Source organism: Vidua chalybeata, chromosome 3 (assembly GCF_026979565.1).
Source record: "Vidua chalybeata isolate OUT-0048 chromosome 3, bVidCha1 merged haplotype, whole genome shotgun sequence".
In the NCBI taxonomy this organism is placed as follows: Eukaryota; Metazoa; Chordata; class Aves; order Passeriformes; family Viduidae; genus Vidua; species Vidua chalybeata.
Genome location: NC_071532.1, coordinates 39,640,432 through 39,664,694, shown reverse-complemented (window position 1 = coordinate 39,664,694; position 24,263 = coordinate 39,640,432). Strand labels below are relative to the sequence as shown.

The 24,263-nt window shown below is 42.7% G+C and overlaps 1 protein-coding gene across 1 annotated transcript in view; it reads right to left on the bottom strand.

Annotated features, from left to right (window-relative positions):
* Positions 1-12,811: 12,811 nt before the first annotated feature.
* The window catches only part of SLC24A3 (solute carrier family 24 member 3), a 111,598-nt gene continuing 100,146 nt past the window's right edge, over positions 12,812-24,263 (bottom strand). Inside the window, exons 16-17 of the mRNA XM_053939622.1 lie at positions 16,122-16,187; positions 12,812-15,165 (exon numbers count right to left, since the gene is read on the bottom strand). Of these exons, the coding sequence (XP_053795597.1) occupies positions 15,016-15,165; positions 16,122-16,187 (216 nt within the window). The 3' untranslated portion in view covers positions 12,812-15,015. The remainder of the gene's footprint in view (positions 15,166-16,121; positions 16,188-24,263) is intronic.

Below are 24,263 nucleotides of genomic sequence, written 5' to 3'. Positions count from 1 at the left end.
AGCCTATGCAGTATCAGAGCAACACAGAAACACCACACATGTCTCCGAGCACTGTATAAGGAAGATGTAAGGGCCATGGCATCTGATGCATCTCCTCACTAGCAACCTCACGAGCTCAGGGAACAAGAAGGAGGTGCAATAATGAGCCTCCAGCTGCCAATGAAAGCTCATTCTAATTGTGTATCTGCCAAAAGCTATTCCTTTCTCTATAGTCCAAGCCAAAGTAATGTGGCAGTAGTTAGTAGTAGATGAGACCTCTGTCAAGGGAGATGATGACTGCCAGACAATAGCTGTGAATAATCCTCAGGAATTTGGGAATGATCTGAGCCATATTCTGATCCCACTGCTGAACATGTATCTTTTTTTTAGGTGGCACAGTGTGGGTAGGACAAAAGCAGTGGTAGGACCTGTGTTTGAGTAAGGACTTCCTCAGTGCACCTTAGTTCAGCATCCCTGATTCTGTCTCTGACCCACCACTGAAGGACAACTTGAGTTGATCCAAGTTTGAACTTGGAAGTACCAGCTACTGAGTTAAATCAGCCTCTGCCTTCACTATGGTGGATGGAGTCCTGGCAAAAACCAGCATGCTCTCATCACCTTCAAAAAAAAACCAGGTTGATATTTTCAGTCTTTCTCTCACAGCTGTCTTAACTTGCATGAAAGTAATGAGTGTGATTCATCCTTTTATCTTTACACTGAAGAGGAAAAAAGACAGTGTTTGTAGCCTGGCTTTAAAATTGTTTTCTAAATAAAGTCATCTGTGTTCTAGATCTCCAGTTACAGTGAGTGACATACACCATACCAAGTTATGGGACAACAGATCATTAGGGAGAACTGTGATGAACCAATTATTTGTCACTTCAGCATCATGTTTTGACAGTGCACTGTTTAACTAGACCCTACAAAAATTAATTACTAATTTTACTTTATGCTTCTTAATTAATACTGTCAATATCTAATCCTTCCCCAGACTTGGAGTGCCCACAGACAATGCTGTTCTAAGGGAGCAGCAGGCATTTGCTTTATTACCTCTTGGCAGCCAAACCAGACCACTACGAACCTGGAGGAGAATCAGCCCTCCTCTATGCTCAGATAGCAACAAGAATGCCATTATTCCAGGGAAGGGGAAAGAATTCCTGCAGCTACATTAAAAGCTCTTGTGTTTATTAGTGAAAGTACTAACATTTCCCAGTATGCTTTCAAATTGTAGTCAAGTATTTTGTCTTCAGTTTGGAGCTGCTCGTAAAAACAACAGAGTCATACACGACCAGTAACTTGAGGATCATCAGCTGCAAATGTAACTCTCACAGAGGTAGGCAGAAGCTGGCTGGTCTAGAACCTGGTGTGCAGCCTTGGGAGTTTGAAGAATGTCCTGTTTGCGAGCTAAAGCACATGCTCTTCTCTAAGGGGGAGCAAATTTGTGTATATAGAACAAAATCCATTGCAGAGACAAACAGTATTTGTCTAAAGTGCCACTAAATATTGCTACCATTCCTTAGAAAGGCCAAGCATTATGAATTCAAATGGCAGGAAGCAAGAAGAGGTGGTACCTAAGATGTACTAGCTGTGAGTTCAAGTTCATTAATCATCACTGCCACTGGCCTTCACAAAACCCAGCAGATTGTTACCTTTTGGCACTTCACCTTCAGCCTGGAGAGAGCTGCATCAGCCAGGAGTGAGGACAGGCTGTGACCAGGCCAGGTTCTTGGGGTTCAGCTAACACAGACCAGCACTCTAGAGGCAGCTTAATTTGAACAGGAGAGCCTCAGCAACACAGTAAATAGCTTTGAGTAAGGATGACAAGATCTGGCCTGTTAGGTTTAATATTTTAATCTACTGCCCAAGTGTACTGCCAGTGTACTGGCTCTAATCACAGCCACAGCAGATTCCTTGAGTAGCTGAAGACTAGAGAGACCATCAATAATCCCTGCTGAGCTGCACAGATGAAAGCTACCAAGAGGATTTAAGGGGGAAAAAAGGTATATCCAGAAATTCATTATGTTCCAGTTGAGACAAAACAATCCACTAATATCTGACAACTAAGCATAGTCCAGAAAACTGGAAACAGATATTGAAAATGAGCAAATTTCAACAGGCCTAATGCAGATGTGATGAACTAGTTATAAATATTCAATCCAGGAAGCTCTGTCACTAAGGATGGATAGCAGTCCTGTTGGTAACCGTAAAGCTCTATGCCCGAGATGGCATTACTCTGCAACATTAGAAAATACACTTCTAAAATCCAAGCTTCCCCTGCAGTTCAGTGCAAAAATATTTCAGGCAGGACAAGTGTTGATTTAAGTTCACACACAAAGCAGAGTTCTTTTTAAAATGTTACTTGTTTGAGACATTTGCACTGCAGCTGATATATTAATTATGCCACTTTTTCTTTTCCCCAGTTATTTTTAAAATGCTCACTTGTAAAATCTTCTTGTGTGCACAGTTTGAAGTAGTTTCACTGCACCTGCTCACTCCAGGCTGTGGCATTCAAATTGTTTTTGTTTATTCTGTGCTACTCTTCTCTAGCAATTCGCTTGGCACTGTAAAGAGAGTGCTGTTTGTTCCCCACAGTCAGAGCCTGAAGATCAGCCTCCTCCTCTCTGAATGCTGCAGCCTGCTCAAGGCAGCTGGATGGGAAGTGGGCAGATGCTCAGCTGTGCCCAGAGGGCTGATCACTGCTGCAGCAGGGAGGAAAACCACACAAAACCAACATACCTGCAGTTCACCCCAAGTCCCATGTCTCCACACTGCTCTCCTCAAGGCATGATCACACGTTGCCTCTGCTTCAACTTTCCAGCAAGCACAGTGTACTGGGAGCACCTGTGTGCATCCACCTCCCAGCACCAGGGATTGGGAGCTGCACTTCCAGGAGCTGTGCAGCCCAGCAGCAACCTGCAGGCTGCCCAGTTTTAGGCAGCAGAATTGATTTTGGCACTAAAAGCTCTTACAATTAAAGCCCTTGTTTTCCAGGGTGTGGTTAGCATGTCTAGGATGTCTGTGTCCTGGCATGCCTGTGCAAAGACGGGGAGAAGCCTCAGGTACGAAGTCTCATCTGGAGCTGAGAGGTGTGCATGAGAGCTGTATGGAAATGCCCCAGCCTTCCTGCAGTGTAAAACCCCATTGCTTTGGGATGCCAAGCAGCCCCACAACCTGCCCAGCATGCACACACTCTTTCTGTTGGAATAAACAGGTCAAAATCAAGTGGGCAGAGCCTGGAGGGAGATTTTTCATCTGTAATTTGCAGAGAACATATCTCTTATCTCTGCAAGTGTTATTTCAAAGCAAATAATTTCTGCGGTGGCAAAGACACAAGTCAGGTCTCCGTAAAGCAAGCTAGAAGTGACCTCCAATGGGGAAAAAAATAGATTTGTGCACTAGTTTTGCATATTTATGGTAGTCATGTGGGAGAAGAGGGTTAGTTTTCTTTTAACCAGCTTGCACTAAGAATTCACATCTTTGCTTAGTCAGGGTTTGTGATGGTTGAAGAATAATTGTAAAGGCAACACAGGAACAGCTTCTAAAGAAGCAGAAGTAAATACATGAATATGAATATATGTTCATCCATATCTACTCCATTGAAAGCAATGATGGCTTGCCTTCACACTCTGATTTTCCTAATTTTAATGAAAGTGGTTAGAAATTCAAATACTTGCCTGATCTCTGAAAACCAATTTCTAACTTTCCGGGCTGTAAGCTACATAAAAATTTTCTGAAGTGAAGCACGCAAGTCAGAATCAAAAAGGATGCACATTTGGCATATCACCATGGCACGGGGTAGGAAGTGAGAGTATCTTCAGAGACCAACAGCCAGCTGGAACTGCACCAAATTGTGACAAGAAGCAAGATTATCTTTGAACCAGAAAACCAGTCATGGGAAATAGCTAGAGAGATGGAGCATCCGTATGGATTCCAACATATGCTTTGGGTTACAAGCACACAGAGATCAAAAGCCAACAATCACACCAATGGAAAAATATTTTCAAGACAACCGCTGGGCTGGCAATGATCAAAGACATTTTCTGCATTAACATCAAAGCTGCACCTCATCCCTGCGCTTGTGGACAGAGGTGTAGGATCAGCATGTGTGCCTTTTCTGCACTGCAGGACTCTTCTGCACGTGGAATGAGGTGTGGATGTGTAAATAACCTGCCTAAGACACAGCACTGCTTCTCAGAGACATGGCATTTACTTCAGAAGGAAGAAATCCTTTTGCCAACGAATGTTATAAAGACACAAGTAAAGGTGGTTAAGGTGAGGCAGCCAGACCCAGTTACATGCCTTTTCATTCCAGGATCTCAAGTCCTTCCTTCAGGGAAAGTACAGTGGGAGGGGGGGGGGCCTGCTGAAATGTCACATGGGATGAGGTAGGAGGAAGAAGCATCCTGTTACCAGGGCAGGCTGAGATAGGGGGGGGGGAGGAGATGGCGGGGGTGGGGGGACCGGGGGGGCGGGGAAGGAGGTAAGGGGAACTGCAGCTCCCTAGCTGGTGCAGAGTAGAAAAGCAGTACAAGTATTTCCCTCTCAAAGCAGGGGCTTCTGACCAGTCCTGCCGCACTCCAAGGGAAGCTGCCCGCCCCCTCATTATTATTCCAAGCATTACTGAAAACATTACTCCGGGAACTGCTTCCGAGGGAGGACTGGCTCTCATCACCATGGCTTCAATGTCTGAGCAGGCACAGGCTGGGTTCCTCCAGCCGGGAGAGTGACAATCAACACCTGCTTCCCTTTGCTAGAACAGATTTAACTAACGCCAGTGCAGTAATTTCAGATCTGTTGTAAAAGAGCAGAATTTGAGTCTTTATATAATAAAACATAAAGTTCCCAGAGTATTTGTTTCCACACAGATTCCTACGTGTACTGGATGACTTCTAAAGGAACTGCTGTGGTGCACACACCTTTACAGCAAACACACATTCAGTGGCACAGGTAATACAAAGTATAAAAACTCTCTTTTCTTCTTCCTTCACTCCCTAATCCAGTGCTCAGGTCAATGAAGGGGTATAAAATACTCTCAAAATTAAGCCAAAAATTAATATAGCATTGGGATTGGAACCCAAAGGGGTGCTCTAGTCCTATGTCCAAGCACACCCTGAAATGTTAAGTTAGTACAAAGAGAGGATATTTTTATTGATAAACGTTATATTCTTAGTGTAGATGTCTGACACATTATCAAATCAATTGACAGAACATTTAAAGTAATTCATTCTGATAAAACTTTTTGATATTTCATAGACAACAGTGCTGTGAATTTTGCTTATAGTATAACACATTAAAAACACAGAAATACAAGTTTCTAATTTCATTGGTTACCAGCAAACAGAGAAAAATGCATGCTTTCATTTTTGTTAGATTTGTAACTTACACAGGCAAGTGGAACAGCTGTGCATAGATGACTACTCTACAGTAAGTTGTAAAACATACTGAAAGGCTGACCTTATAACACTTGTACAAGTGTGACAAAACCATTGCAACTAATTTCAAAAGGTAACAAATGTTTTGTCTGTGGCTCCACCATTTTAATACCTTCAAGCTAACTTAATGGAAAGCTATTTTGAGTAGAATTATATTACTAGAAACCACTGCTTGTTTTGCTTTCTGGCTGGTTGTAAATGAACATACATTATATGTACATTTGCACTCAGTTCCACCTATGTTTTCTTCCTTATGATTAGAAGCATCACAGAATTGCCCAGCAGTAAGGGACCCAGACAGTGTAATTTGATCCCTAATCAAATAGAAAGTGCTCCTATCAGTCACTTTTATTGCTGTGCTTCCTGCAGTTTGGATGCTGTGACTGTATCACAAAGCAGAGACCTCACCACGCCCAGGATTCAGAGACTGGTACAGTTTCAGCCCTCTGTTTTAGAACAAGCCACAGCAGGGATCATGTTCAGCAGCCTAAGACTTCAGCAACAGTACAAACCCAAATTTTCTACAATAGCTCTGTGAAATTAGCAGATCTTGAACAGCTGACTGCTGGGCCCTGAAATTATTTAAATACCTCCCACCCCAGATGGAGTGCTGGCCCTAGGGCTGTCCCCACATGCCTTGGTGATGCCAGGCTGACTGTGGGTGCTGAGCTTGGCTACCTTTGGCTTGGCACCCATGTACACACATCAGTTTGGGTTTGGCTTGGAAAAAACACTGGAGGGGGCTAAAACTTGCACAGCATACTAGAAGATTAACATGTCTGTCTGCTCACCTTTTTGTTCTCTGGAATCCTGATTTACCTGAGTCTCAACTCCCATTGCCAGGGCTGTGCTGGAGTACTTGGCAGAAGTGCCCCTTCTGCTGCTTGTCACACACCTGTGTTTGGGCCCAGGAGAAGCAGCACTCCTACCCTCCCAAACATCCCACTGGCTGAAGCTCTGATGACTGCACCAGCAAGAGGAACACCCAAACCACTGCCAGACCTTCCCAGGAGGGTTCATATTGCACATGACTTTGATAGAGAGCCAAAAAAAAAAAAAAAAAAACCTACCAAAAAAAAACCCCAAACAAATTCCCCAAACTGTTACAAACATCTTCCAAGTAGTGTTTCAGTCTTGAAAGCAAAGATTCAATGCAAGGATGAAGGTATCATTCCATGAGTAATCTCACACAATACTGCCTGCATAGTAAGGATTCTCAGCTTTACAAGGGGGGACAGTGAAGTCAATCACCCTGCTCCTCAAGGGAACACTAACTAAAATTTATCCCTAAATCTTCAATGCACTGCAAGGTTCACTGCACACCAGAGAACTCTCAGGTACACAGATTGGCACACCTGTACAGCCAGGGTAAGAGTCAGAGACATTGGGTTAGGCACCTCTCTCCCTTCTCTCTCAGAAAGGGACAAAGTACTATTCAGCTTTCCTGAATAGTACTTTCCTGAAAAGACCAAGGGTTGCAAAGATCAAGTAGCATCCAGGAAAATCTTCATGTAAATGCCACCCCTGTGAAACTTGCCAGTATCTAAATTACATACAACTTTTTGTGATGCCATACTATTTTTGCTTGTACTTGCTCTCCACTGGTGCTGCATGATTACAGATTCCCACTTTGTGTCCTCTGCTTCTGGCACCCATTAAAAAAAATTACTTCAGAATGAAATTATTACACAAACATGCTTGCTTCTTTCAAAAACTATTGTGGTTCAATCTCTGTGCTCGCTCACTTCACCTATAAGCAGTTCCATGATACAGAAGTGCATATTATGCTCAGAGGTCCTGAGTGCAGTGGGAAACATGAGAGAAAAACATTGTTTCTGAGAACCAAGGATGAAAAACTCAGCTGAGCTCTATGCTTGACAGAATATGGGAGCTCACTCTATGCAAAACTTGAACATTATTACAAACCTTCATGAAAGACTGAGGCTGTACTTTGTACAATCAGGCTTTATCTTCCATTTTTTTTTCTTTCTTGATCTAAAATTGCCCCGTGTCTTTAAAAGATGGCAAAATATAGTCCCCTCCAATACATTGTCTGTAAAAGGACTCCATTGATGCTGTTGTATTTTCCCCCAGAAAGCCCTACTGTATCCCCACTGATAGTGATGATGTGATAGATTCTTCTACACTGTTGATCTGCTGACCCCCCTGAACCCAAACAAGTGTGGTGGAAATAGGGGAGCGTTGTGTTTGTGAGCAGTGGGACTGTTTTTACTGTAGAAATTCAAGGTGGGAGGTCCTTGCCTGCTGTAAATGGGAACAATCCTGTCATAAAGCTGGGACAATAAATGTCAGCTTCACCCAAGCATTAGCTGGCACATGACACCTGGTTTAGGGGTATCTTCACATTTAACCAGAGTCAATCACTTACTTTTGAAAAGAATTGGGGGAAATAAGTCAAAGGAAGATTAATTCCTTAATGAGAGAGGGGAACAAAATAATAAAAAAGTCTACTTGTGGGTAGCTTATGAAATGTCAATTTTGGTTATTGCAAATGGTACCTTGTGACAGTGATATTACAAATATTAAAAGTGCAAGGAGCACTATTTACTATTTACATATTTCTACCCTTATAGATCACCTGCAGAAGCATCTTTGGATCTCTCAGCATTTCTCAGCTTCTCTACTAATAAAAGTTACAAGAACCATTTGAGAAGGTTTCACTCCTTTTTGTGGCTACTTAAAAGGATAGAACAATGCTTTAAATAGCTTAGTCTGCTTGGCCCCTGATCCAGGGAAACCTGGCATTAGCTTTAGGAGTGGACCAAAATTAGGTTCCTAAATCTTCTGCCAGCATGGGGAAATGTTTTCTTGAACCAGGGGCTCAGCACTCTGTTTTTGATAAATAAATAAATAAATAAATAAAATGCAGTGCAGAACTTTCTGACCTCCTCAATGTATCACACTTGCTCTTTTTTTTCCCCGAAGCTGACTTTATATTCAGCAATAGAACTGGAATTTCAAGTGACTAACAACAATTAGAAATATAACTCAATGTACACAGATGTATTGCACAGATGCATATGTGCACCACTCACAATACCTTGCTAAAACAAATAAAAACTTTGCTTAAGTTTATAAATAGGTATGTGTAAGACTGTCTTAAATACTCATACACCTATAGCATCTTTAGCACTTGCCATGGTAAGAATTTATTCCTATGCAGAAACAGCTAGTTACCACAGGGCTTCAATTTAACAACAGTTAGCACATATACTTTACTAGGTAAAGTGTATATATATGTATAAATATGGTATTTTGCTTGAATACAAACCTATGTTCATACATTAAAAAAAAAACCACTAAAAACCTGACAATGAATTATATGAACTTGTGACCAAGTCCCTCAGTAAAACTCCCATAGTATAATCTGGCTTCACAAAGTGTAAAAGGCCCAGGTCAGATCTAGAATCCCTTAATTAGATAAATTATATTTATTGTATAATGAATGTCTTTGCACAGAGTGCAAAATTCCCTTGAGGGAGTCTCTGAAAAGATATGAGAAGTGTTCCTATGTCCTGTGCAGTGCCTGATTATCCCAGTGGCTTGGGGCACTTTCCAGGCAGGCAGTTTGTGCTGTTTGGAGTCAGGTGCTCGGAGGCTGGTTTGCCAAGCAAGCATCTCCTTGCATTTTCTCCGATCACTTACTGGATCAAAACCTGCACACTATTTGTGCTAGCCCAGTGCATTAATTCTGTGTTACAGAAAGCAGCATGTGGGCCAGCCATCAAAGCGAGAGGGATACAGCTTATGAGAAAGTGGAAGCAAAATTCTGAATCCTGGCAACACAAGGAGCAAGATAAAATAAGGAAGGAAAGTGGGTGGCTGCTGGTTGTACAGGGATGTCTGCCTATGGGAGAGATTTCATGGAATTCTCCATCCAAAGTCCTCCTGTGATACAGCATCTGCCACTCAACATCCTCCTCTACACATGTAAAGTGAATGGAGCCCTTGTTCCCTCCCCTGCTCCAGCATTTATCAGCCAAAAGCAACCCTGACCAGAGCCAAGGAAAGACTTGGTCCTCAGGAGAACACATGCTCCTGCTCTGAAAAAGGATCAAGTGTAATCCCAAGCTGGCAGCAGTAAACAGTAGCCAAGGGGCCTGTGCCCCTGCAGCCCTCTCCTCTCCTGACAGGACAAAATGTTCAGCAGCAGGCATCGCTCCTCCAGGAGCCCAAGGTCTCATTTTGCTTGTCAGGCACGCTAATGGAAAACCTCAGCAACAAATGCTTAGCACTGGAGCAGATCTGTAAACAACTACAAACATCCTCACAGGGTCAGGCATACAGCAGTGTGTTTTTCCTCAGCTGGCAATAAAAATGTTATGTTGAATTGCTGCTGTAAAATTATCACATTGACTTTTAGCACCATTCAAATCCTACCTGGCAGACAAAGATTACACTGACAAGATTTCTGTCAGGTTGTTCTGGTGTGGGGGATTTCAAACTTGTTTTGCAAGTCTATTAGAAAAACAGAAACCTATCTAAAAAATACCACAATAAAGTAATTTTTGCTACATAAATATGTTTAAAAATATGTTGCTTAAAACAATCTGCTTTTTTTGGAAGCCTTCCTGAAATGAGGTACTTCTACCCAAACTTGGATAACTTGGCCTAGATGTCAGATTGTTTCAGGCCAGCAAATAATCGATTTCATAGCCAATTTACATCCCCAGGGCACAACGAGACAGACTGCCATTTCTTACCCTATTGCTTTCCAAGAATAAAGTCAACTTCTACAAAAGGCAGGGATCAAGTCCTCACCAGAGTTTGATTCTGCAGATTCAGAGAGACAACTGTAAACAGTTTGGGCAGAAGTAGATGCTTTTTGGAACTGTGCTTCAGATTTGAGACCACTAAGTGGTAACAGAGTATTCATGTAAATTCCCTTAAAGGTGCTTGGTCTTATTAATTAATAGTAATTTATCTATTCAGGTAAGAAAATAAAAAGGCCACTCACCCAAAAAAAACACAGTGTCCCCATCCTTTCCAGGACTCACTGCTACAAACATATCACCGACCCTACAACAGTCACAGGGGTTCTGCCCCTGATTTCACAAAGGTCAGATTTCACTCAAGTCCCTGAATACTGAAAACTCTCTTCCTGAAACTAAGCCTTGCATTCTGCTTGGTACATCCATTCAACACACTTAGACTCTGCAGCTCCTTAAATCTGAAGTGGCTGAGGTCTTTCAAATATCCACTGCTTTCCTTAAAACCATGGCTTTAAACTGATTCAGTTGAAGTTGTACCAATCTAAAAGGGACATTCTTACCAGGATTTAAGTCTCTTTTAGACTAACTTGCAGTGGCTGCTGATCAAGCGAAACTTTGAAAGTACAAGGCAGAATTAAATTCAGGTAAGCATGGTCCACTGAAATTGATTTTAAAAATATATTTTTAAACAAGTTTAAAGCTCCAGTGGTGTAACTTTGAAAGAGATAAAACTTGCACTATTGCATCTCTGTGAACTTTAATTGAAAGGATTAGTGTTTAAAAAAAAATCTTAATATAAGAAATATTTGTCAGTCAGCAGAAAGCTATGGTTTTCTAAAAAGTTATTCAATAACACTGAATGTACATTTTATCTCACAAATACCAATTGGAAAAGAGATAAAAATCCCTGTTCTAACAGCAGGGTATTAAATGTTACCTTCAGGTCACTCCACCTACCTTGAATGTCGTTTTGTCTAAAACATGACTGCCACTCTACCTGATTTGTTTTGTCAAGAAAAAAACCCAGTCCTGCACCTTGTTCTCCACAAGTACCACCATCACAAATCCAAAGCTAATCAATTGATTTCAGTGATACAGCTGAGGACAGAGATCTGGAAACTAAGCATGCAAGTGGCATCACAGCAAAACCAACAAATTATGCAAGTGAAAAATCTCCCATGCACACATTTCATATTGATGTTCCTATCACAGAAAAAGTCTATTAAAAAGCACAGCACATGAAAAACAAAAATTAAAAAAAGTGGGGGGAAAAAGGCAAGTAAAAAGTTCACCTTTGGTGGGACAAAAGCAGTTTTCCCAGCATGTCTTAAGACCATCTCTTATCATACCCTCTCCTGTCATTCTGCCTTTGAACCACTGTCAAAGGAAGGTCATCCATGCCAAGCAGACCTGAAGCCAGCCAAGGGTCACATATTTAAGTCAAAGTAAGAACTGCAGTGCAGCCTCTGCATGGAGAAAAAGGCTCTTTAATCTCCCTTTGAAATACTCATTGAAGATCATCTGAAATTGCTAGGAATAGAAACAAAAACAGTTGACTGGTCCATGAACCAGAGCAGCCTTGGATGCGAAGGTGACCCTTGCTTTCAGAAGATGAAAACTGCAAATGAATCACAGTCATGCTAAAAATACCCAACACAACCCAGCTTCCCTGGTGGCTCCCTGCAGCCCCTCAACCCTGAGCCTCAGAGCGCCTCAGCTCCCTCTTTCCACCCTCAAGCAGCCACTGCCAACCCCAGTGCGAGCCCGGCTGGCTCCTGAGACCCTGCATCCAGTGACAGCTTTGCGGCTCATGCAGCCACAGGCAAAGCAGAGCCTCCCACGGGGACACTGAAGCCAGGCACTGGCTATCCTCCAGAGTCTGACCTCGGGAGGGGAGAAATCCCCTGGGAAGAGAGAACTCATGGGAGACTCAGTCCTCTGTAAGGCCCAGTAAAGCTCTGAGTATGCCCTGCATCGGAATAAAACTGTCCATGCCACTTTTGGAGACAGCATACAGGAAGGATGCCAGAAATTGACGGTTTTTTGCTCTGGGGCCTTCTACACAGGCCGTGACTGTGCTAACAAGACTGTGCTTCCTCCTGGTACACTCAGCCAGTCTGCTCTGTTCCAAACCAGGTCTGGACCTGACAATTTCGCTGCAAATCATCAGCACATCTGGCAGAAAGCATCGCTTTAGGACATGCTTACCGAGCCATCTATGGCAAAGGTAACAGCAGTTCAAGGTACCTTTTGCTTCTGCTAAAAACAAGCTGCTTGCAGAACATTCTGGCAACACACACAAGTATCAAAGCAAGGTATTTCAGGTTTTACACACAACACAAAACTACAACTACTACAGTATTTAATGCACACCAGTAGGAAAAGTTCCTAAGAAATACATGTGTAGTTCTTGTGCCATGGGATAGTTAATGGCTATTTCGCAGAAATAGATCCAACTGGCTCCATTGGAGCAGCAGTAAAAATATTCAAATTAGAAGAAATAATAGGCCCTGATATGAAACTTCTTTTTTTCCTTCTCCTTATCAGCAAGGACACACTCTGCTTAGGAGCAACTGCATCTCGCTATGAAGTGAAGCTGCATGTTTGTGGGGTGGCTTTAGTGACACATGCCACATCGTTGCAAACATCATTTGACTTACAGAAGTATTTTAGGCATTTTAGTGATTGCTATTATTATTATTCATCTCATTAACAACAACAACAAAAGAAACAAAAACCCAGCAACAGGAAGGTACAGTGGGCTTCCTAACACAAGTGGATGTCCCGCAGGCACAGGTATGAGAAGGCTGCTCAAACCTCAGCTGCAGAGCTCAACAAGCAGCAACACAATTGATTTCCAGGATGAAAACTGGCAATGCAGGCATGTCATCCACTCTCTCTGCTGTCTCTGGACCCTTTATTTTTCTTGCCAGGGATCCACTGGCACACATTGTTCCCCGAGTGAGGCCAGTGGGGCGCGGCTTTTTCCACAGGACTTCACTGCCACACACAGTGCAAGAGCTGCCAGTGCCTCCACGTGTTTGGTGTCACAAACAAAGAAAACTAGCTGCTGAGCTGAAGGGAAACCACAGGGTATAAATATTTTCATTTACAACATTTTGCCCAAAGAAAATCAGGTTGAAAAAATCAATTCCAAAAGTGCAAATGAAAAAAAAAATGGCTTTTTGTCTGTGAACAGAATGTGGCTCTCTTCTTTTTTCTTTTAAACTGGAGCATTTTCTTTTCCTGCTATAGTTTAGGGTTTGATGTTTTGGGTTTTTTTCCTTTCTTTCTGTTATGTAGGGTTTGCTGTATCTTTATTATTATCTGCCATTGTTTGTACCATAGACAAAAACATTCACCTAGCTGGTAGTCTCTTAATACATTTCATAGCAGAACATATACAAGAGGATCAGAAGTGATCAGTGCTTAAAGTAAATACAAGAGCTGCAGTGGCAAGAACGCACAGTATCAATACATACAAATGAAGCAGTGATGGTGTTTCTCAGGGGTGGAATCTGCCTGCATATTAATACAGAATTATACAAAATCTAGCAGGGATATTGGAACAATGAATAGCTAAACTTTCACAATAACTTAAGATCTGTGAGAGAGTCTGCATTGAAGATATTCCACATTTTAAAATGTGCCATCTCTGTCTGTGTCTTCTACCCTCCCAAAAGGGAGAGGTGATGAATCCACATGGTCTGTTATCAGATAAGTTCAACTGCTTAAGATGAAAAATATCAGGCCAGGTCCAGTGTATACTTTAAAGAATAGCAAATTATGACTTCAGTAACCATGTCTGTGCAAAATATGCCTCCTTCCTCTTAAAGAAACCAGTGTCTGTAACTCACTTAAAAAAGTTTGCACATGTACTTATGTCCTTCTCAGAATGAATAAGACGTGAACTATTGAATCCCCCCAAAACTAGAAATTTGATGAAGCAGAGAAAGTTCTGACCTTCCATTTCCATGTGCAGACCTTTAAAAACCAGGACACCTCCTTGGTAGCCCTTCTGGGCTGGCGATCAAACTATTGCTTGGAAATAACAAACACCCTTGTAATAAAACTCCAACATTCATAGTAAAATCGTAGCAGTGTTAACCCTTTGAACCCACATTTAGCTTGCATCCTTTAACAGATGTGTACAAGGTTAACTATTTATAGTAAAAAGTCATCATTTTTTTCCTGGACAATCTTCTTTTATCCATTTTTATGTTGAGTACCTTGAATTGCATTTCCATTTTAAACTGCCCTGTGGCCTTTGGATTGTTACAGGAGGCCCAGCACTCAGAAGGAGATGCAAGAGAAGACGTTGATCTCTGGCAAGTAAAAAAAAAAAAAAAACAAAAGCAACACCCCCACTCCCAAACAAACAAAAAAACCTGCAAACCTGAAACTAAAAGCAAACAAAAAACACTCCCCACAACAAAAAAAAAAAATTCCCATGATTCTCCTTGAAAGTCAACCTCCATATGACATACCCTCTCCTGCATTGTAGCAATAGTCTTAAGTCATAAATTAATTAGTCTTCCATCAAATAACTTAAAAAAAGAAGGAATTGTAGCAGACCATTTGACTGGCTTAATGCCAGTTAGCAGCCAGTTCATCTTGAGTCTCAGTCACACTGTTCAAAAATCGAGCAAGGAAATCACATGGATGTTGAAAAAAGCTCTTCACATCGATGAAGGATTGTTCCAGATTGTGGGGGCCAGGGAGAGGGCAAACCTAGACGGGGCCATGGGTCCTATGAACAGTGAACAGGATATAGGTCACGACTTGGAGGTGCACTGCATCCAGGAAATGCCAGCCGTGGCTTGTATTGCACAGGTAAGAAGGAAGCTCCTCCCGACAGTCTGCCACCTGCGTTAGTGATCTCTGCACATTGGCAAGTTCACAAAAGTGAAAACATTGAATTCTGTCATGATGGAGAAACACAGGAAGATGCCGTAAAGGGAAAGGCACACACACCCTAGCTTCTTATCCAGTTTCCATTTGTTCATGTGGACACCAAAAACCTACAATAAACACAGAGTAAGCCACCACAGCAGGAACATTTTGAATAAAGTGGTAAATCCCCTCCTCAGCTACAGGAGCCAAAAGAGGGCTGTCCCCTTACTGATGATGATTAGTTGGAAGCAATCACAAACTGCACCAAGTGAGCTGAAAACTACAGCTCAAGTAAATCAGAGCAGCAGTCACAAAAGCCACCCTGACTTACATCACCTCACCTTAGGTTTCTCCAGTGAATTTAATTTTGGCAAGAACAATCCCATTTAATTCAATCAGAAATGGATTTAAAGGCCAGGTTCCTTTTTTTTTTTTACTCAAAATGCTTCATGTGCTCCTCTGCATCCCAATCTAGAGCCACACAGTCTAAGACTGCTTGACTTTGCATAGTTTGCTCCCAGCAAAGATTAATGTCTTGTGTATGTGGGAATTGTGTTGGTGTGCATTGCACAGGATTGCCCTCCCATCTCAAGATTTGGAAGATGTCACATCATTCCTCTCCTATAATTTCTAGGAAAGGTCAGGGAACACCAAGTACTGATTTCAACAGAAACATTGTCAGGCACTGTTTTTTCTGGACTGTGTTGTATTTCAGAAGGATCATCGAGAGGCCAAGCAACCTGCTCAGCATTTTGTCTGCTTGTCTCACAGGACAATGGATCTCATCATGCATCAAGGGACCTGCTTCAGCTCTAGCATAGAAATTCCTAATGATTATTAATGGCTCTCCCAGGTTCCTCCCATGGAAAACATACAGGCAGGACTGTCATCCCGTGGGAGTGATAGCTCCTGCAAAGAGCCAAATCAAGGCCTTGGGAAGCTTTTCAAACAGGGAGCACCCCTATCCCATAACAACAGATTTTGCAACCACTATTTCAGCTGGAGGTTGAGAAAGGAGCAGGTGAAGAAAATGTCTATAAAAATCCCTCTTTTGGAAAAGAAGAACAAAAAACTATATACATACTGTGACAAAAACTGATGCCAGCAGGAGACCAACAGAATATATAAGTCCTCTGCTGTTTAACCGAATCTGTAAAAGAAGGAAGTTTATCAAACCATCTCACAATTTCAAACAATATTCCTCTCTGCTTATATTTCCATAATCCTAAACTGCTGAGCTGCTAAACAGTGGCTTGCAAGCTGTAAATGCCAAGTCAGACCATTACATCACAGATAACTTTGCCTACTCCCTATTTTGCCAAAGAAGGAGTGTTATTAGAGGAGCGTCCTTAGAACCTGACAACATTTCACAGTGTTCCACTTCCACGTGAGCTTTGCCATCCCTTGTACTACTCTATCATGACATTTTCTAATTCCTATATGAGTCCTGTAAGAACAAAAAGGGAAAGGAAATTTTACATTCAGTCACCAATTAATGCTTCACAGTGGGGGAAAATAAACAAGGACACATACAAGCACCTGATTTCTTCCCCACTCTCACATTATTTCTTCCCTAATCTTACTCCTCTTGGTGAAGGGAACAAGTCAGTAATCTCAAAACCAGAGCCTCAGGTGCTGAAAAATTGTCTGTATCAATGCATCATGGCACACTAACATAGGCTGGACATGATTTAGCACTGAGGCAGATCAGACAAGGAGACAACTTACTTACTGCAGGGCTGTGTACCAGGCACCTCACAGGCTCTGGTGCAAGATGTCTTCATGGCAGAGCCCCAGTTACAGTCACTGTCCAAGAACCGAGATGCAGGTCCACAAAGCTGAGAAGCCATTAAACTGCCACTTTTAGAGGCATTGAGCATAACCTAAGGAAGTCACCTGCATCTTTAAGGCCCAAATACTTTTTAAAATGTGATTTTTGTGAAATATAAACCTAATGTTACAAAGGAAGGCTACAGGAAGTAAAGCCATTTCTCCAATCCTGCTCCTCAGCTAGGATCACACTTATCCTTGGTTTCCCATCCTTCTCTTGGGGAACTTAAACATTATCCTTTTGGGCATTTTTATTTGACCTCAAACAGCATCACCTGCAGCATCATGAGGGGAACACTCAGTGTAGTCTCTCAAAGCACTTCTCCAGGAGCTACTATGTGGAGGGGACATCCTTCTAGGAAAGGTTGGCTTCTCAGTGCTCCCATCCTTCTAATTAGATTATAAAGAATCCCATTTGCAAGTGAAGTGGGTATTGCTAATGTTGTCAAGCAGCACTACAATTTTAAGAATGCAAGAATACAGATACACTTGTATCATTTTGCACCACAGTCAGGAAATCCTTTTCACCCTACTATTGCTCCTAAATCCAGAGTAATGATTTAGGTTCACTCCCCAGGGACCATTGAGGGGAGAGTCTGACCTGTAGAGTCAGAAAGGATGATCAGTCCTGACACTTGGGAACTCTCAGCCTGCACTGCACTCTGCACACCCAGGATCTTCTAAGCCAATCCGTCCTGCCCAAGCTTTGCTGTTCCCTTTACACATGTACAAATACCAGCTCACACAAATGGCACACTTTTCTTCCCTGCTGATTGTTGACACCATAAAAAAGGCTACAACCATGATGATAATTTTGTCTGAAAGGTACTGGAGGATTTCTTTAGGATGAATGTACTGTAAGGGTATGGATGGACAGCAGGACCATAACATTCCTATGGCCATTACATGTTAAATACACTATTTTCATCAGACTGCTCAAAGAAATGGAGGATTTGGATTGCTTCAGGACATGAAGACTGATTTTGGGACTGTCTGTATAACTGAAAATGAAAAATGCCATGATCCCTCTGCTAATGTAAACTTCAGAGATGGACCAGCCTGCTCGGCTTCAGTCATTCCTGTGCATCCACTCCTCCTTTCTTGCTTCCACCAATCAGAATAGCCCACATGTAACAGTTAACCTGCATTTCCAGTATTATAAAGTTCAAAAAAAGACCTACCTAACACTGTGTACTAAAACACATATTTAAAGCCACCTTCCCTGCTATATCCCAAAGGAACAGCAGCTGGCTAGGAAAGAGATAATAAATTACAATAAATTCCTGTCTGGATTTTGGTCAGGAATTTTGTTTGACTAGTGTGAATATTTGTAACAACTGTCAGTATAAAATGTATCAATGGGAAAGGGATCTACAGGAAAAGAAAACAAATGAAGAATATGGAATTATTTTACCGTGGAAAATGTCTGAATTTAACCTAAAGTGCAAAAATTTAACCTTAACACTGCTTCTCAGTTACAAATTCATGCTCCATAAAACCAGCAGAGCATTCTAAAGGCCTCTGTGTCTAATTTGCTGAGGACAGTGCTTTGAAAAGGAGATGTTTGGTGCTACTTTCTTTAGACTATCTGCAAGGCTCTTCCTTGGAGGTCATTTAGGGGAATAAAAGATGCTATTAGGGATAATTCAAAAGCAGAAAATGTATGCTAATTATTTACAGCAGCTTTATCAATGTAAGAGCCACACACATCATGCTGTTCCTATGTGGGCCAAGCAAATGTGGCAACCCCTTCTGCAGCGTGAACACCAAGTTCCCCTCACAGGGTTAATGCACCAAAATACTGGAGTTTCACTCCAGGTTAACAATTCTCAGCTTGGGTTTAACCAGCCACATTCCTGGCCTGGTATCTAGCCCAGGTCGCACTGCTGGGCAAAGCAGAGAATTATTAATTAACCTAAATAACAAGAACGTTCCTGGCAGCCCTGCCACATTTTTTAACAGGCATGTATCTACTTCAGAAAGTCAGCCTACAGAAACATGGGTGGTTTTTATACAGTGCTGCTGAAGGGCTTTGAGTGAAATCTAAACAAGGCTGAATCCCCATGATTCATGCATGCCTTGCACCTCTCACTGTACTTCTCTGTTTACCTGAAGGATGCTTCCACTCTCCCCGTGTGCCAGAGGCTGCTGAGGTGAGCCTGGCCACTTGTGCCAGGTGAGCCATGCCTCATGCAGGCCCCTGCCCAAGCCCTGCAGTGCTCCCTGCAAGTCAAATCCATGGGAATGTTGGTGTGCACAGGGTAACCCCACAGCACTGCAAGTCCAGTTCATTTGGAGTTACACCAGGCACCCACCTATGGAATCCACCTCCCAGTCATCCCCAAGGCAAATGTGCTTTGGGAACAGGCTTACATCAATGTTCACTTGTTCCAACTGTCCTTCTGTTATTTCCTATTTGCTTCTCAATTGCTTTATAGCCCTTTTCACATGTGGTTTCTGTCCTTTTCCGTGCCTTTTCTACCTGCTCCGTGGCAGGGAGGTGCCATGCATATATCACCTCCTGAGCCTCAGTAGAAGCATCTGGAATTCTTCACACCTTTTCCAGTACTTTGAGCTCATCAGGAATATTTTTTTACTCAAACAATTGCACTTTTTCTTCCAGAAATTTCAGCTGTAATGTGTATCTAGTTCAGCCAAATGAGCTTCCTGGGAAACCCTTTCTTTTCCTGAATTTGACTCTGGACTACCCGCTGCTGTTTCACAAATTTCCCATGACTCTACAGCTCTGGAAATACAGATTTAACTGATTCCATTCCTATGGTAATCACCAGCCTAGCCCATTTCTTATCATGAGTTTTGACTATAAGCACAGAAGCCCAGAAGATTCTGAAATTTGAAACAAAAGCTTAAGAAAAATGTGTACTTGATCATCAAATTAGGGCAGAAATCAGTCAAGCAGCTCTCTCATGAGACGAGTGGCATTTCCTATAAGAGGCAATAGAATACATTTCCTTGGGATATGTGAAAATGTCCAAGTTCAGGGAAAACAAGGGCAGCAAAACATTCAAAACTCACAGTAAGGGAGGAGATAATTTCAGGTTTTGGCAAAGACTGGAAAAAGAGTCTCAGCTGGAGTCCTTTTAATTGTATAATGAAAAGTCCAGTCCCCTGTTTATTTAAGAATAGGAAATGCCTCTTCCCCAAGAGAAAATGGGCTGCAGAAGAAGCACTCCCTCATACTGCACGGAGAAAAAATCAATATTCCCAAACTCCCCTTTGAGGACTGGCTTGTGTGTAGGGGCTGAAGCAAGGCAGAAGAATGCTGTTCTGGCTGATAATGCACAGAAGGTTTGCACATTGACAGCCTCCTCTGTCAGAGTTTGAGGGGGGCCACCTCCCAGCTGCTTGTGCAGCAAATGCAAAGAGGCTGCCACCAGCTCCAGACATTCCCATGCTGCTGTGGTAACCAAGGCTGAGGCTAAACAGCAGAGGAAAAACAATGGAAATAAAAATTATTCCATTCTTAAGTTATTTTCTGGCTGCTGCTTAAAGGAAAACAAGAAGCTATTGCCAAAACCCACACTGGTTTTGCCTCAGGGCCTTAATATGTCAGAAATTACCCCAGTAAGGAATTTCAGAAGGGCTATGCTTTGTTTCCAGTCCTTCAGCTGAAAAAGCTGCAGGTCTTCTGTATGTCTGGGTATCCTTCTCCTTCAGTGTCTCTGCCTGGCAGTGGACATTCAGTCTAAATCCTGCATTCCTGAGGTCTTACCATGAGACAGCGGTCTAAGCAAACTGGAACTTCAAACACTGATGCATTGCTGCATGTCTAAATGGAATTTCCTTCTTAAACCTGTTTTTAGACTTCTAAGAAAGTGTCCCTGTTTTGCTCCATATCACAAAATTCATTTTGCAGTGGGTATACACCTGGAGTGCTGCACATGGCTGCTCAAGAGTATCATGCAGGAGCTATAGCTGGAGAGAACTCCTGTAATGCTAGGAGGATTGGCAGGGACACTTTTGCTCTACTACAGTATAATCATCCCAATAATCTCTTTGCCACAAAGCCAGGGAGCCAGCTTTGTCCTAACATACCATTCACCCCAGTACCTTGAAATTTAACCAGTGAAAATCAACTGGTCAGCGAGGAGCAAAGCAGTGAGGCTTCCTATCTCCATGTGTGCTTTGCAAGCATTTGCTTCCCTCTGGATTCTCTGATGCTTAAATATGATTGCACTGGGATTAATCCTGCAGTACTCAAGATGCTTGTTTGCTTGGAAGGAATATCAGGTCTCTCAGACTTCTAATGTACTGTCAAATTTTGCTGAAACTGCCTGAAGTTATCAGGCAAAGGAGCAAATTGGACTGACATAATTATACTTCCAAATGCTGACATGATCAAATCAACCTGGCTCTTTATCCTTAGGCTAAAATTTCTGTTCTCCAAAATACTGCTGGATGATGTCTGGTTTACATGCAAAAAAATATTCCAGAGGAAAGCAACTGGATAGAAGAAAAGGTGCAAACATCCTTCCACTCTGCATACACCAGGTGCACTGGGGAAGGATGCTTACTGAATTACAGAGTCAGCAATGTGTCCAGGACTCGATGCTGGAAGAGATGAGAGAATGAATATATCAAAGGACTTTCAAGGTCCAGAGGGATGCTGCTTTTCCTCCAAAAGCCCTGCTGGCCTGCCAGATCAGCTGTGTACATAACAGAAGGCAAAAGCAGCTGCAAGAGGGTGGCCAAGTGAGCAGTGGAGATGGAAGTTCCAGTGAGAAGCAGAGGAAGGCAGAGTTAGTACCTGGACATTAATCAGTGTTCAGAAAGAAGGACCCTTGAAATAATAAACATATGGTTGGGTTAAAGACTTGGCATTGTAAAAACAGAAGGGATCTGATGTGGAAAGTTTAATCCTGAATAGATCTGCCTTTTCATGGAAAAAGGGTCGGTGGCTTGGTCCAAGCCAGGAATTCTGGACTGACACTTGAGCTGAAGGCAAAGGGTGAGGCACTTGCAGAGTAACCACATCCTAGGGGAAGGTATTTTATTTAAAGCAGGAACACAGAAGGAAAACCTCCTTCTCTAGACCAGGTGACAGATGCTTCCAAGATGCCGCCTGAGAATCATAAGATGGTTTTCCTCTCCCTTCCTGTAATAAGGAAGGCAGACTAAAATAAACATTAAGCTGAAGCATAAACTGACAATGGGGCTGGGGAAGCAGTCAGAAGAGAGTCAGAAGAGAGGCACTCAATCAAAATGCGATTTAGCAACCCAGCACCAGGATGTGTCTGCAGAAATTCACAGCTTATTTCCAGTTCTTACATTCACCTACTGTGACTCCAGCAAGCCCATTTGTCTCTCTGACAGGTCCCCCTCTTGCTCTTTTCCTGACTCATTCTGTTAGATCACAAAGCTGCCTTTTCCCCACTCAGACACTATCCCATGGAGTAAGCTTGTTTAAACAACAAGTCCCGATTCCACATGAAGCCACTTATAAAGACTGCTTTGAGGAGTTCCCCTGTTGGAGGAGATACTACAGAGACACATTTGGGTCCTGCCAAACACCAAAGGAGCAGTACAAAATGTTGTACTATTAGCTCAGAAATCACCTAGTACTTTTGACTCACAGTGATATTCAGTGGACAACCAGGCTGGCCTGAGCCCATGAGCCTCAATGCAGTTAGCAGGGCCTGCTCATGCAAGCAGCCCAAGGCTCAGCCTGACAGACCTCAGGAACTGGAGCTCCACATCTGCTGCCCCCTCTGACCTGGGTGCCAGGGACAATGGCCACACTCCTGGAATAACAACCAGCATCTTGGAGCTCTAGGCACTGTCACCAAGGTACACCTGACCCAGATAGTGCCAGCCTTCGCTAGCAACATAGCTTAATTACTAATAACTGGGTGGCAAAAGCAGACTTGCTTTGTTTTAAAGTCCAATTACCCAAGAATTTGGAAATAAATCCAGGAACAGCAAGTGAAAACTCTCTTTTGCTAATTGTGAGGCAGTTTCCAAGACTGCTTTTTCTAATCATGTACAATGGACATTTTGGGTATGCAAAACAGTAGTGATACTGTTATGCCTCCATGAAAGCTGGCTGCTTCTGTTCAGCCACTTATTTTCATCCTTTTTCACAAAAATATAGATGAGCTACAGATAAATTGCTCATTAAAGAAAGCGATTTTATTCCTACAGCACTGCTTCCTTGTGGCACTCCTATATTCAAGAAGAGGGAAGATCTGAGGAACTAAAGGCTGGTCAGCCTGACCTTGATCCCTGGAAAGATGACAGAACACATGATCATGTGAACCACTTCTAAATACACAAAGGACAAGACATGTTAATTTATGGAGGGGAAATCCCGCTGACCCTGCCTGACAGTCTTGTATGATATGGGGGACTTGCTGGGTGACATGGTTTATGTTGAATTTAGCAAGGCTTCTGGCATTCTCTCAAACATCCTTGGAGACAAACAGAGGAAGAACAATCTAGAAAAGTGGACAGTGAAATGGCCTGATAACCAGCCAAAGCACTGTGCTCCAAGCCCAGCTGGTGGCCAGTCACTAGGGCCTTACCCCAGGGGTCAGGACTGCTTAGTGTCTTTTTTAATTAAGTGGATGATGGGGAGAGAGCAGGCTCAGCAAGTTCACAGCCCATACAAAACCAAGGAAGGTGGCTCATGCTCTGGAGGACTGTGCTGCCATACAGAGGGAGCTGGACAAGCTGTAAAAATGTGCAGACAGCAAACTCATTAATATCCACAAAGGAAAATGAAAAGCCCTGCACTTGGGAAGGAATAACTACACATATCAGCATGGGGCTGACCAGCTGGAAAGCAGCTTGGCCAAGAAAGACCTGTTGATCCTGGTGGACACCAGGCTGAAGTCAACAATGCACCCCTGTGCCATCAACAGCATCCTGAGTGACATCAGGAGAATTGTTACCAATAGGGAGAGAAAGATGATCCTTCTCTACTCACATCTGAAGTGTTTGGTCCAGTTCTGTGCTCCTCAATACAAGGAAGATATGGACTTCTTGGAGCAAGTCCAGTGAAGGACCACAAGGAAGATTTAAGGCATGGCAGCATCTGACATACAGAGAGGCTGAATGAGCTGTGACTGTTCAGCCTAGAGAAGAGAAGATTCAGGGGGATCTTATCTATGTGCATAAATACCTGAGGGGAGAACACAGAGAAGGTGCAGCCAGACTCTTCTGAGTGTCCATAGAAAGGACTCTTGTCCATTGAAAGGACAAGAGGAACACAATTTTAAATACAGAAATCCCATTATAATATAAGAATGCTTTTGACTGTTGAGAGTGGTTAAAAAACAAAGCAGACTGCTGAGAGTGGCTGTGCAGACTCCATCCTTAGAGTTACTCAAGACCCAACAGGACAAGGTCCTAAGCATTCTGCTCTAGCTGACCCAGC